The sequence below is a fragment of the Malus domestica genome, chromosome 05 (assembly GCF_042453785.1).
Source record: "Malus domestica chromosome 05, GDT2T_hap1".
NCBI lineage: Eukaryota > Viridiplantae > Streptophyta > Magnoliopsida > Rosales > Rosaceae > Malus > Malus domestica.
The window spans coordinates 33,351,095-33,364,887 of record NC_091665.1 but is presented as its reverse complement, the minus strand read 5'-3'; the positions used below and the strand labels follow the sequence as shown (position 1 = coordinate 33,364,887).

General features: G+C 39.9%; 1 protein-coding gene and 1 long non-coding RNA gene across 2 annotated transcripts; one reads left to right on the top strand and one right to left on the bottom strand.

Annotated features, from left to right (window-relative positions):
• Window positions 1–3,892: 3,892 nt before the first annotated feature.
• LOC103414617 (probable glutathione S-transferase) lies at window positions 3,893–5,350 on the bottom strand. The gene is made up of 2 exons (XM_008352983.4): window positions 4,853–5,350; window positions 3,893–4,509 (listed from the first exon to the last, which is right to left on the bottom strand). The coding sequence occupies exons 1-2, from the start codon at window positions 5,165–5,167 to the stop codon at window positions 4,165–4,167; spliced, it is 660 nt and encodes a 219-aa protein (XP_008351205.3). The 5' UTR covers window positions 5,168–5,350; the 3' UTR covers window positions 3,893–4,164.
• Window positions 5,351–12,836: 7,486 nt separating this feature from the next.
• Window positions 12,837–13,272, top strand: LOC139196511 (uncharacterized). The gene is made up of 2 exons (XR_011581510.1): window positions 12,837–12,935; window positions 13,055–13,272. It is a non-coding gene; the product is annotated as an uncharacterized lncRNA (long non-coding RNA).
• The last annotated feature ends 521 nt before the right edge of the window (window positions 13,273–13,793 follow it).

The window sequence follows — 13,793 nt, the reverse complement described above, 5'->3', positions numbered from 1 at the left end:
ATATCTTATTTAGTTCTTAGTTTTATGTAGATTACTATAATTACATTAATTTTTACAACGAGATTTCACTTTTTGCAGGAGGATGGAGACGAAAAATACGATCGGAAGTTGGAATCAGTACATAATGCCCCAGGTTTGTTTTGGCGTGGATGTGTTATATGCAATTTTCAGAATATTTTTACGTCGATTGTGCCATGAAGTTGGGGTGTGCTACATCCCTGAAACCCTAAAGCCTGTAATCCATTCAACCACACGGAACTACAATAGTTTTTAAAAAAAAAATGTTGTCTTTGGTGTCCGTAAGGAAGCATGTGCAATCGTCTAATTTTATTAACATAAAGGAAGTGATGCAAATCAAGTAAAGGTGTAATAAGAACTATTAGGGAAAAAAACAGTTGTATAATTCCAGGCCATGAAGAAGGTTACAAAAAAGATTTGAATCATCCAATTGTATATAAAGAGTAATGCTAGAATAACCACCTATTTATATTATATTAGTGAAAACATATTTTTAGATCTTATTCACCAATCAACTCATAAGTCTCCGACTCATCATAGGCCAGTGACAACAATCACACCACAGTAATATTGAAAGTGTCTACAATTAATAGCATGAGAAAGCCAAGTTCGATAAGGACCTTCGATATGGAGCAAATTTGACCTCAACTATCAATATAAATTTATTTTGACAAGTTTTATTATCACTCTTGGTCGCTTTTATAATAATATTTACTTATGAGTTACTGTCACTAGCTTTTAGTTTAGTGGTTTTGTTGGAAGCTAGATCCAATTATGACCTTAGAAGATTATAGGGTTATTAGCCAAAATAGACATGTTTTGACATTTGGTTGTATTTTTTTATCACACTTATTAAAAATTGTTCTTTTGATCAACTTTTGATGTGAAATGTCCACACTGCCCTTCATTTATCTTTTTATTGGTCATTGATAAAAAAAAGGTAAATTATATTTTATCCTCTTAGGTTTAGGTTGATTACAACATCATATAACATCATTAAAACATTTCAATTTTATACATTTACTTATCATTTTTATTTCAATATAATACATCAGTTAAAAAATTTGTTAAGTGATAACGTGGAAAATAAAATAAAAAATAAGTACAAAAATAAATTAAAACAAAATACAAAGGGGCCCACTCCTCTTCTCCAGCAAATCTTAAAACAAGCCGAGCAGCCGGATACCACTCCCTCCACAATTTCTTGGCCGCCGTCGAGGGTGGGCATCTGGAAACCCAAACAAAAAATAATAATAATAAAATAAAATGTGCCGTTAAAACATTTACCCAAAAATCCTGTGCAGATTGCCCGGTCTCGGGTTGAACTGGCGAGTTTGGCGTGCAGAGCTTTCGCGACGGAGGTGGAGTCGCTAAAACCGCCAGAAGATTGCGTGCAGAGCATTCGCTGGGATTCGTTTTCGCAGTTTTGGCCTTGTCGCAGTCGCCGCGAAGTTTAATTTCGACAGCCCGCTGGAGAATTCGGGGGGAAGTTTGCTGAGCCCAGCCGAGGCGGCAAGGTTTGCGAATTTGGAGATTCCGAGGAGCCACCAATCGACGTCGGAGTCATAGGCGGAGATTCCACACCGAAGACGATTTCTTGTCCTTGTGCAACAAATCTCGGGGTTCGAATTCGAAAAACAGGTTTTCCCAGCAGATTTGGATCTTCCTTCCATGAGAAGGGGATGAAGAGCACCACTTGGAAGAAGAAATCAAGGCAAGGGTTTGAGGTGGTGATGAAGGTGGGGGAAAAATTAGGGGTCTCTGGGTTGCTCGGGGCTTTGGGATGAGGAAATTGATGGTGGTGGTGCTGTAGGGAGAAGCTTGGTGCGGAAGTGATGGGGAAGGGGGTGGTGATGTGGGATGGTGGTGGTGCTGCTGGAGGGAAAAGCGTGGTGTGGAAGTGATGGGGAAGGGGGTGGTGATGAGTGATGGGGGATGGTGGTGGTGCTGGAGGGAAAAGCGTGTTGCGGAAGTGATGGGGAAGGGGGTGGTGATGGGTGATGGGGGATGATGGTGGTGCTGGAGGGAGAAGCTTCGTGCGGAAGTGATGGGGGACGGGGTTGGTGACGGGAGAAGGGGTGGCTCGGGTGGGCAAGTGGGTGGTGGTGGGAGAATCGGTGGGGAATGAGGCTGCGGATGGGGAAGGGGACGATATGGGTTTTAGGTTTCTTTTGTTTTTTTTCAAACTTTTCTTTAATTAATTATTTTAGTATTTAATATTCTGATTAAATTATTATTTTGAAACGCGTAGAAAAATTATTATTTTTTACTACGTGACACAAATTTAGTAACCACATCAGCACAAATATGGATCTAATATTTTCCATGTCATCACTTAACGGTTTATTTAACGAATTTTCTAACGGATTTATGAAATTGAAATAAAATGATAAGTAAATGTATGAATTAAAATGTTTTAAAGATGTTATAAGGTTACAATCAACCTCAAACTTGAGGAGATAAAATGTAATTTACCCATAGAAAAACCACCAACACCCAACAACACTCTCAAATTCATTTTTCGATTGCGCCGTCTTGACTAATCACATTTGGAGTGGTAAATAACATTTGGAATACCATGAAGGGAGGTAAGCTTCTTATTGCTCCACCTCCCATATCCATTCTTCTTCTTCCCCTCTCTGTTTCATCTTGCTCTAGCTCAATTATTTGATTTTTTTTGTATTTGAAATTTGGTTGTGGTGGTTAGGCAATGAAGAAGGAGAGGGTTCCTTGAATGAGTGTTGTGGCTGAGGTGGTTCGAAATCAAAAAATGGGGGTGTGTAGTTGTGGCATCATCAAATTGTTGTTGTGACTCTGTTAGTTCAAAATCATAAAAAGGGAAGTATATATCGTTGGAGTGTCATTGTGGCGTCATCAGATTGTTGTTATGGTTGTGCTAGTTCAAATCATAATATGGGGAGTATCATTGGAGTGTCGTTGTGGGGTCCTCAAATTGTTATTGTTGCACCGTTGGTTCAAAATCCTAAGAATTTTGGTTTAAATCAAATTGAAATGTAAGTCCCTTGTTGTTAAATGTGGGTCTTTGAAAATGAGGTTTTGGTTGTTTTTAAAATCATTGAAGTGTAATTGTGGCGTCATTGTGGTGTTCTAGTCGGAGTGATGGTTCAACAGCAGAAGGGGGTTTCATTAGAGCATCGCTGTATTTTTGCCTCCCTTCTGATTAATGAAGAGCACTATGAATTTTCAACAGGCAAAGTTGGTTAAGTGCACGGGATCCCATGAAGTAGGTTCATATAGGTTTGAACAAATCACTTGTTGACCATGTGTGCACTTTATCGACAAAAATGAAATATGAATCCAATTACATGAATAAAACAAGAATTGGGCAATATAAGTGAGACTGAAACGCAGGTGTCAGATATTGGCGAGAAGCAAATTGATCTACAAGAAGTTTGTGCATCAAGTCAACAATGGCGGAGTCGGACGAGGTTTTATGTATTTGAGACCTGTGGAAATTTGTGCAAATAGAGTGCCCAAAGATCATTGCGTGGAGAGGACTATCACAAATAAAATTAGGCCGGCCTGAGTTCCGACCAGCCTTCTACATGACTCCGCGGCTAGCTACTGGTGTATTATCACACTGATCACCATGTTAGAAAATCCTTGGATGAATGTTAGGATGCCTTCATATTCTTTTCAGTTTGTTTTTCTGTCGACATGTTCAGGTAAGATCTTTGCTGTGTGTACCGCACATGATCTCATACGACTGAAAAATGTTAACTCAAAGTTGGATAAGGAGAAAATTCATCGTATAATCGATTGCATTCAACCATGAGTCTTTGTCTCCTGCTAGAAAGAGACTCACGTTTAAATGCAACTGGTGAAAGCCAATAATCCGTTGTTCGATATGAAGTAGTTACAAAATAAGAAATTTGATCAAGTAGATTTAGATCCCTTACATAACAAGTTGACAACAGTGTGATAGGTTGACTACAGAAGCAAAATAAACATATTGACCTGAGGCACAATAAAGTGCCTCATACAGTGCAAGCCCTGTCAAGTGCCCTTTTATTCTAATTCAACAACCGAAAACAGTTGAATCTTGAAAGACAGAAAAACCAAATGACCTAACAAGTTGGAATGACACCGATCATCAATAGCTTCTTGCCAGGCTTCCACCAATATCTACTCAATCCCACGCTTTTTCCTTGTAAGCATGAAGAAATCGTAGACCTTTTCCTGCTCGGGAAGCGACTTGGACACGCTCTCCTTCTCCATGCACCTCTTAGCCCAGGCAATAAACTTTGGGTGCTCTGCCTCAACACTGAAGTTGCCAGCTTTTTCATACACAAGAAACCAGCTATACAATGGAACAAGCGCCACGTCCACGAATCCGAGGGTCTCCCCGCCAAAGAAGGGCTTGTCTCCGAGCTCTCCTTCTAACACGCCGATGCAGTCGAGAAAGTCTTCTTTTGCTGCATCATATTCTTCTCCTTTGGTTGTCCTCAACTTCTTCCGATTCTCGAATATCTGCATTTCACATCCCAAATTTCGGGGAAATTAATATACATTGTTTTGGGCAAGTTCAGATCTTCTGCTTTTATCTTTCTAAATATACATCACAAACCTTAAACCTTAAACCCTAAACCCTAAAACCGGAACCATTACATGAAATCTTAACCCGAAAACAGAAACAGAGATCCAGTTCCATTTAATTTCCCTTCTAATACAAATCCCAAGTGGTAAAATAATTATACACCCTAAACACTTATAATCTTAAAATTCTAAAACAACATTGTTCAATTGTTTCAAACCAAACATATTCAAAACAAAAATAATCCTACAAATAAGTAAATTAATGAGTAAAAATCACCTTCTTGTCGACGAAGTCAGCCCAGAACCTGGCCTGGGCTCTGAGGTAAGAGTCAGAGGGCAAGAGTGGAGCCTTATCATTCCAAACCTCATCAATGTACTGAAGCGCAATAAGGGACTCAGAGACCGGTTTTCCATTGTGAATAAGAACCGGGATCTTCTTGTGAACCGGGTTCATCTGCAGCAACAGTGGGCTCTTGTTCGACAAGTCCTCTTCCTTGTACTCATACTCGATGCCCTTCTCAGCCAGAGCGATCCTCAGCCTCATCCCAAAGAGGCTGGGCCAGAAATCCAACAAAACCACCTTATCCGCCATTGAAGGTTGAAATCTGAACAGTTTGATACAAGTTTGCAAAAGGGTCGCAGAAGGTTAGCTTAGATATGAAGCCGTGGACTGGCGGTGGAGGTCGTGGTGGGGGGTTGTGTCTATTTATAGACAAAAGTTGAAGTGAAAAACTACACTGCAGGAATGGAGATATTCTATTTTTCTTCTTTTTTGGATACATTCGAGATCGTTCGATTTGGATCTGATTATGTAACTGCTTACGACATTAAAATCCTGAAATTCTCATAATTTTCTTTTGGGTTTTGACTAAATGTAGTGTTCAGTAAATTAAATTGTTAAATTTTAAAATAAAAAATTGGTGTGATCAAACTAAACTCGTGAAACGTAAGATTTAATGATTTCCGCTACTGCTGTAAAGTGGCATGAACAAAATCCTTCTACTTTTCTTCCTTCTTTTAACTGGTCAAGAATTCAACTTTGTAACAAGAAGGGATTTATAGTTGAAGCCAGCTCATGTCCTTCAATATCCCTTGTAAAAAAATGTAATAGAACATAAGGAAAACTAATGAAAAAAGTTTGAAAATTTTGAGTTTTAATGATAAGGACAAAATAAAGAGTAAAGTGAATAGTATCAAGTTTGACTTTTTAGTATAAAAATGTGGTTTTTCGTTAAAATAAACAATACTGTGGGCTTTTCGTTAAAACTCCCTAGAAAATAATCTATAAGTTAGATACTGAAAAGGCCTTCAACCAACTTTGATACCCACAGTGAGTTGGACCCGTAGTTTCTAGTAGGCCTGTAGATTGGATCGGGAAGGCCAACAAGAGCCCAAGGTATAGCTGCCCAAGTCGTACTTGGCCCTATACCTCTGGCCCTAAGAGTTAAATGGGTCGGGCCATTAGGTTCTGTTTAAAATATGTAAGTCTTGGGTCCACTCCTATTTCAAATATGTAAAGCCTAGTTCCAGTCCAGCCCAATTTTGTCCACAATCGCTCATTGGTTTAACTAACTCATTTTGATAATCATTGCATTTTTAGGTTTTTTTTTTCTTCTAAAAAATTAAAATTTTGTTTGGTAACTATTATCAATATTAAGTTTGCAAAAATTTGAAACTAAAAACTACTTTTTTGAGTTTTTATTTTTTTGGTTTTCAGTTTAGCTAATTATATTAACATCCCACAAATTGTTGAATAAACCTCACATACTTAATACACCCTATATTTGCTTTTCCACTTAAAAATTATCTTCATACACCCCACATACTTTCCCATAATACCCCACACCCTGCATTCTCAATATACATCTTATATTTTGTACATACACCCCACATTTTCTTTACACCCCCCATTTCTCAAATCTTATAACACTCATTTTTAATTTTCAGGGATTGAATATAACCATTTGAACGTTTAATTTGTCGAAATATTTCAAATCATCTGAACGTTTAGTAGTTGCCGAATGATTTCAAAATGATGATTTGAAATCATCTTAGTATAGTTTGAAATCATCTTATTCAACTTCTAAAAAGCCTTAAAAAAATGACCCGTGGTGCTAAGTCTTTCCGAGTAAAAAAAAAAAAAAAAAAAAAAAAAAGACACTCTCGTTACTGCTAACAAATAATGCTTCTATATATATTTCACAAGTCTTTAGACTTAGTCTTGAACAAAATAAATAAAGACCCTATCTCTGTTAATGATCTAGGTGTAGAAGTTAATTAATAAATCAAAACTAAATTGGTCTCGGATTTCTTTAATACAGGCCATGTCTCTCCTCATTTTCCACTGATCATCTCCCAATGACAAGGAAAGAAGAAGAAAAAAGAAAGAAAAACTTGCAATGAGAAACATACGTCAATTAAACGGCTAAAGATTGAGAGTAGGAGTTCATGTGGAGAATGGCTATCCTCAATTTGTAAAAGTAGTATATGACTCTAGCGCTAATACGACTCATGTTACTAGGTACGCAAGATTAATATGAACCCTAAAAGATGAATATGAATATAGAAGTTTAAATAATGCAGCAAACGCAAGATTAAATAATTATCGATGTCATCGAAATCACTAAAACAATAAAAAATGTGAAGTCTTGACTGGCATGTTTTGGAGGTGAACATGAGTGACATAAGTCCATCCTTTAACTTCACTCGGCTTGACTGGCATGTTTTTGGAGCATGCCCCCAGCGATTGAGGTGAAGATTTTGAGTTGACAGAGCCGGAAGTGAGGTCTTCTTCCAGGATTTCGTCTTCTTTGTCTTCTTGGGCCTCCTCTTCAGTGCGGTCCTCTTGGGTTTGTTGCCGTGAAGGTTGGCCAGTGTAGATGATGGTGCGCCTCCTTACCTTCAGTGGTCCTTTTGTGTCGACTTCCAAAGTTGCTTGGCGCTTCATCCTTGAAGGAATCAAACTTTGAACATCGTCTTTTCTTGCTAGACTGTCGAGCTTTTCTCCCTTTGGCGTTGTCTTCCTGTTTCTAGAAGGCTTCTTAGTTTCTTCAAGTCTGTCCAAAGCCGACCGTTGTGGAGGAAATCTAGCTGTGCCGCTTTGTTTCTTGGGTTTTGATAACCTTTCAAAGACAGATCTTTGCGGTGTTGGCGTCTCAAGCCTTTTGAAGACGGAAGTTTGGTCTTGACCACTAATGTCATCAAGTGCCGAAATTCTAGGTTTTGAATAATTCAGCCTTTCGAAGACTGAAGTTCGAGGGGCGGGTTTAGGCTCTTCTTTTGGTCTTGTGGCTTGTGGTCTTGGCTTCCTCGTTTTTTTGTAGGTCGCCGATGTCCACTCTTTCTTATCACCAGTAGCTGCATCTTGGTTGCTTGCCCCCGGTGATGGTTGTGTAGGAGGTGCCTTATGACTTGAACATTGACGGGAATGGTCATGCATGCTTCGGAAAGGCATATGATCAAGTGATCCAAACACGATAGTAGTAGTGTGTGCCGCAACCGTGTCTTCGAGGTCAAGCTCGATTTTCCCTTGTTGTGCCAGCTTCAGGATGAGATCTTTCAGTATGAAGCACTTTCAGTACGAAGCACTTTTCCGTTGGATGGCTGATGAAGCGGTGGAATTTACAGTATCTTGGGCTGTCGGTACGATTCATCTCTTCCGGCCGTCTGCACTCAGGCAAACTGATCACCTTCTTGTCCAACAGGTCATCCAGCATGGCAACCACATCAGAGTCGGGGAACGGATAAGTCTTCTCCTCAAGCTCCTTCAAAGTGCGTCTACGCATCTCTTGATCACGAAAAGCTTCGGTTTGAATCGCCTTGCCTCGTGTGGAGATTTTGACGGGAGATGTGTTGACCGTCATCGCTTCTTTAGTGGATTTCCACGCAGCCTTCTCTACCTTTGTCTCAAGAACTTTGTCGTTCTTGTAGTCGGTGATCGGTTCCTTCTTCCCATGATGGGCGATGCTCAACTCCATGTCATGGGCGCGAGTGGCCAATTCCTCGAAGGTCCGTGGTTTGATGCCTTGAAGGATGTATTGCAAACCCCATTGCATGCCTTGGATACACATCTCGATTGAAGAAGTTTCCGAGAGCCTGTCTTTACAGTCGAGGCTTAGAGTGCGCCATCTGTTGATGTAGTCAATGACTGGCTCGTCATTCCACTGCTTTGTGCTCGTTAGCTCTAGCATGCTCACAGTGCGGCGGGTGCTGTAGAAGCGGTTGAGGAATTCCCTTTCCAACTGTTCCCAGCTGTTGATAGACTCAGGCTCTAGGTCCGTGTACCACTCAAAGGCGTTTCCTTTTAGCGAGCGCACAAACTGCTTGGCGAGGTAGTCTACCTCAGTCCCCGCGTTGTTGCAAGTTTCGACAAAATGTGCAACATGCTGCTTTGGGTTTCCTTTTCCATCAAACTGCATGAACTTTGGTGGTTGATATCCCCTCGGTATCTTTAGGGCATCAATCTTCTTTGAATAAGGCTTTGAGTACAACCCGGAGGTATTTGAGCTCCCTTCGTACTGTGCCTTGATGGTGTTGGTGATCATCTCTTGCAACTGCTGGATAGAAAGAGATCCCATGAGTGCCGCTGCTTGGTCTGGCTCCGGCTTCGCATCGATTCTCTCCACCGTAGGCTCATCTTCTGGGTTAGGGTTCTCGCCGCCTGTGGCTCCAGTCGGCTGACGAGTGCAGCGATTTGCAAGTCTTTTTCTTCCACAGTTCGGGTTAGCCTTGCGATTGCTTCATTCATTTGAGCCAGCTACTCATCGATTGAAGTTGCTCCAATGGTCATGACTTGCATGGCTGAACTGCCGCTCGAATCGGCATCGGAGAGTATGGATTCGGAGTATTTCCTTGGACTTTCGCTCCTTGGTGCCCTTGGTGAGGCTAAGGTGATCAAAGGCTCGTGCCTTGGGTGCTCTTATTCCCTTGGCATAGTTGATGCAGAGGTGAAAGAGGCGGCAGAAGTAGCTCTTGCCTTGCTTCGAGTCGTGATGCCTAAAATGACACCACTTGCGACGATGACGCTCTTGTTCTTTACGCCAGTTGCGGGAACAGTTTGAACCTTCCTTGATGCCATTAATTTTGGAAGTGTGCTCGAATTTCTTGAACGGAGAAAGAGATGAGAGGTAGAGATTATCCCACCGGGTGTGCCAATTTGTGAACACGGAAAATTCCTGAAACGAAAGAGACAAGAACAACGTGTGCAAAGAAAGATTTTGGTGTTAATGGATTTGTAAGGTTACAATCTTTTTATCTTGATCATCTGATTCGATTTCCGTAAGGTATTGATTTGTGGATGTTTCGTTGATCCAAGGGTCGTCGAGGCTTGATCTTGGATGAACTGTTGGAAGTTTCTTCAAGGGACCGTGGGCTTGATCTTTGAAGGTGGATTTGAGCGGATCTTCAAGGAGCCGTTGGGGCTTGATCTTAAGGATGAGTGTTTCTTCAAGGGCCGTTGAGGCTTGATCTTGAATAATGGTGATGAACGGATCTTCAAGGGCTTTTGGGCTTGATCTTGAATAATGGCGATGAACGGATCTTCAAGGGCTTTTGGGCTTGATCTTGAAGAACAGTGATGAACGGATCTTCAAGGGCTTTTGGGCTTGATCTTGAAGAACGGTTAGATGTGTGGATTTGTTGACGTTGTTGATCCAAAGGGCCGTTGGGGCTTGATCTTGGATGAACGGATGATGAACGATGGTGCTTTCTTCAAGGGCTGTCGGGGCTTGATCTTGAATTGGTGGAAGTTCTTCAAGGGCCTTTGGGGCTTGATCTTGAATTGATGGATGGTTGATCTAAGGGTCGTCGGGGCTTGATTTTGGAAGAACGATGAACGAGGAACGAAGAACACTTTCTTCAAGGGTCGTCGGGGCTTGATCTTGAATGGGTGGACGATTGTTGATCCAAAAGGCCGTTGGGGCTTGATCTTGGAAGAACGATGAACGAATAACGAATAACACTTTCTTCAAGGGCCGTCGGGGCTTGATCTTGAATTGGTGGATGATTGTTGATCCAAAGGGCCGTTGGGGCTTGATCTTGGAAGAACGAAGAACGAAGAACGAAGAACACTTTCTTGATTCTTCGGGAACCTGGATGCTTGAGAGCTTCGGAGTTTCAGAGCTTCAGAGCTTCAAGAATTTTGCCTAATGATTTTGGTTCCCCCTCCAAATGAATGAAATGGGCTTGTATTTATAGAATTTTCCAAGGCTTAATTTTGAATATAATATCCCAGATGAAATAAGTCGTTTCTGCCAGGTGTTGACACGTGTTCTATTTGATGACTTTTTCCAACTCATTTCAATTTTCGTTGAGTCACACGCTACGTGTAAAATTTATGTAATACACGAGCGTTGACACTTTGATTTATCGGTCAACATTTATTTATCGAAATTTCGATGTCTACAGTATCTTCACGCGAGCATATAATATGTAAACCCCTAGGTAATATAAAAAAAAATCAGAAACCTAGGCACGCATGCATGCATTATCCAAAATTGTATATAAAGAAGAAGTAAAAATGATAAAAAATAAAAATGAAGTCAACTATACACCGAAGGGCAAAGTTGTATTTTTGCCTCCTTTCTTATTAATGAAGAGCACTATGAATTTTCGATAGGCAAAGTTGGTTTCATGCATTGTTCTTCATTTCCCCTCCTCATCTCACCACCATATCTCCTTTATCTAATGTTTTCTCTTTACCCTTAACGTAAAAATGAAAGCTAAAAAATAAAAATGATATTGTTATCGACAATTCTTATAGTGCAGTTGTGAGTTAGACCAGCTCGTTAGTTCTTGTGCATCAAAGTTCGAATTTCTTTCTTCATAGACTAAACTAATTTAATTAGAACGTGGACTCATTAGTTAGAATATTAAAGGTGGATTGGGAAAGTACCAAATGTCCTTAGATGTAGCCGTCAAGACAAAAATAACAGCCAAATTTCAATCTCTAAAACCCCTACAAAACCCCAGAAAATTGTTCATTGCACCATATTCTCTTTCAACCTCTCCATCTTCCTCTACCTTCCCAATTTTCCCTTTCCAGAACTGCATTGTCATAATTCCATACCTCCATTGCAATGGAAGGAATGGTAAAGTGCCAAACTCCAAGAGTACTCGTACAGAAGTTGCAGTATCACAGTTCATTTCAATAAGCAAACGCCCATTGACGAAAATGCTGGATACAATTTTTGAGGAAGAAGGTGATTTTGCGGTGGATCCAATCTCGCGGTCGTCAATCTACTGAACTAGCAGCCTTGTCTTCAGGCTTTAGAACCCAAAGGGCGAGATGTGCTCCTTCCTCGGCCGCAATCGCAAGATTCAGAAGTCATCAGTGCCCAACGTCACATCAACATTTATTCACTCCCCGGCCGAGCTTGACAGACGAGTTGGCACACTCCGCATTCAACCGAAGAACGTAGTTAACTTATTAGCTATTCGGTATGTGCACCACCTAGGCTAAGTAGTTTTTAGAGTCACAATTCCTTTAGCAATATTGGGGTGTGCTGCATCCCTAAAACCCTAAAGCCTGTAATCCCATTCAACCACACGGAACTAGAATGGTTAAAAAAAAATGTTGTCTTTGGGTCCGTAAGGAAGCATGTGCAATCGTCTAATTTTATTAACATAAAGGAAGTGATGCAAATCAAGTAAAGGTGTAATAAGAACTATTAGGGAAAAAAACAGTTGTATAATTCCAGGCCATGAAGAAGGTTACAAAAAAGATTTGAATCATCCAATTGTATATGAAGAGTAATGCTAGAATAACCACCTATTTATATTACATTAGTGAAAACACATTTTTAGATCTTATTCACCAATCAACTCATAGGTCCTTGACTCATTAAAGGCCAGTGACAACAATCACTCCACAACAATATCAAAAGTGTCTACAATTAATAGCACGAGAAAGCCAAGTCCGATAAGGAGCCTCGATATGGAGCAAATCTAACCTCCACTATCAATATAAATTTATTTTGCCAAGTTTTATTATCACTCTCGGTCGCTTTTATAGTAATATTTACTTATGGGTTACTGTCACTAGCTTTTAGTTTAGTGGTTTTGTTGGAGGCTAGATCCAATTATGACCTCAGAAGATTATACAGCAATTAGCCAAAATAGATATGTTTTGACATTTGGTTATATTTTTTATCACACTTATTAAAAATTGTTCTTTTGATCAAATTTTCATATGAAAAGTCCACACTACCCTTCACTTATCTTTTTATTGGTCATCATGTTCTTCATTGATAAAAAAAAAACTACCAACACCCAACAACACTCCCAAATCCATTTTTCGATTGCGCCGTCTTGACTAATTGAATTTGGAGCGGTAAATAACATTTGGAACACCATGAAAGGAGGTAAGCTTCTTATTGCTCCACCTCCCGTATCCATTCTTCTTCTTCCCCTCTCTGTTTCATCTTGCTTTAGCTCAATTATTTGATTTTTTTTGTATTTGAAATTTGGTTGTGGTGGTTAGGGAATGTAGAAGGAGAGGGTTCCTTGAATGAAGTGTTGTGGCTGAGGTGGTTCGAAATCAAAAAAATGGGGGTGTGTCGTTTTGGCATCTTCAAATTGTTGTTGTGGTTGTGTTGGTTCAAAATCATAAAAAGGGAAGTATATATCGTTGGAATGTCATTGTGACATCATCAGATTGTTGTTGTGGTTGTGCCAGTTCAAATCATAAAATGGAGAGTATCATTGGAGTGTCGTTGTGGGGTTGTCAGATTGTTATTGTTGCACTGGTGGTTCAAAATCTTAAGAATTTTGGTTTAAATCAAATTGAAATGTAAGTCACTTGTTGGTAAATGGAGTTCTTTGAAAATGAGGTTTTGGTTGTTTTTTAAATCATTGAAGTGTAATTGTGGTGTCATTGTGGTGTTCTAGTCTGAGTGATGGTTCAACATCGGAAGGGGGTATCATTAGGGCTCAACATCGGAAGGGGGTCTCATTAGGGCGTTGCTGTATTTTTGCCTCCTTTCTAATTAATGAAGAGCACTATGAATTTTCAAAAGGCAAAGTTGGTTTAGCGCAGGGATCCCATGAAGTAGGTTTATATAGGTATACAAAAATGAAATATGAATCAAATTACAGGAATAAAAATGTTTATGTAGAAAATATTACTGGCTGACTTAATATAGATTATGAAACAAAAATTGGCCAATATAAGTGAGACTGAAACGTAGGTGTCAAATATTTGGCAAGAAGCAAATTGATCT

Excerpts from the sequence above, each read along its gene's own strand:
- LOC103414617 (XM_008352983.4), bottom strand. The coding sequence starts at position 5,167 with ATGGCGGATAAGGTGGTTTTGTTGGATTTCTGGCCCAGCCTCTTTGGG. Across the intron at positions 4,510-4,852 it reads CTGACTTCGTCGACAAGAAG|ATATTCGAGAATCGGAAGAA; the intron begins GTGATTTTTACT and ends TGTGAAATGCAG.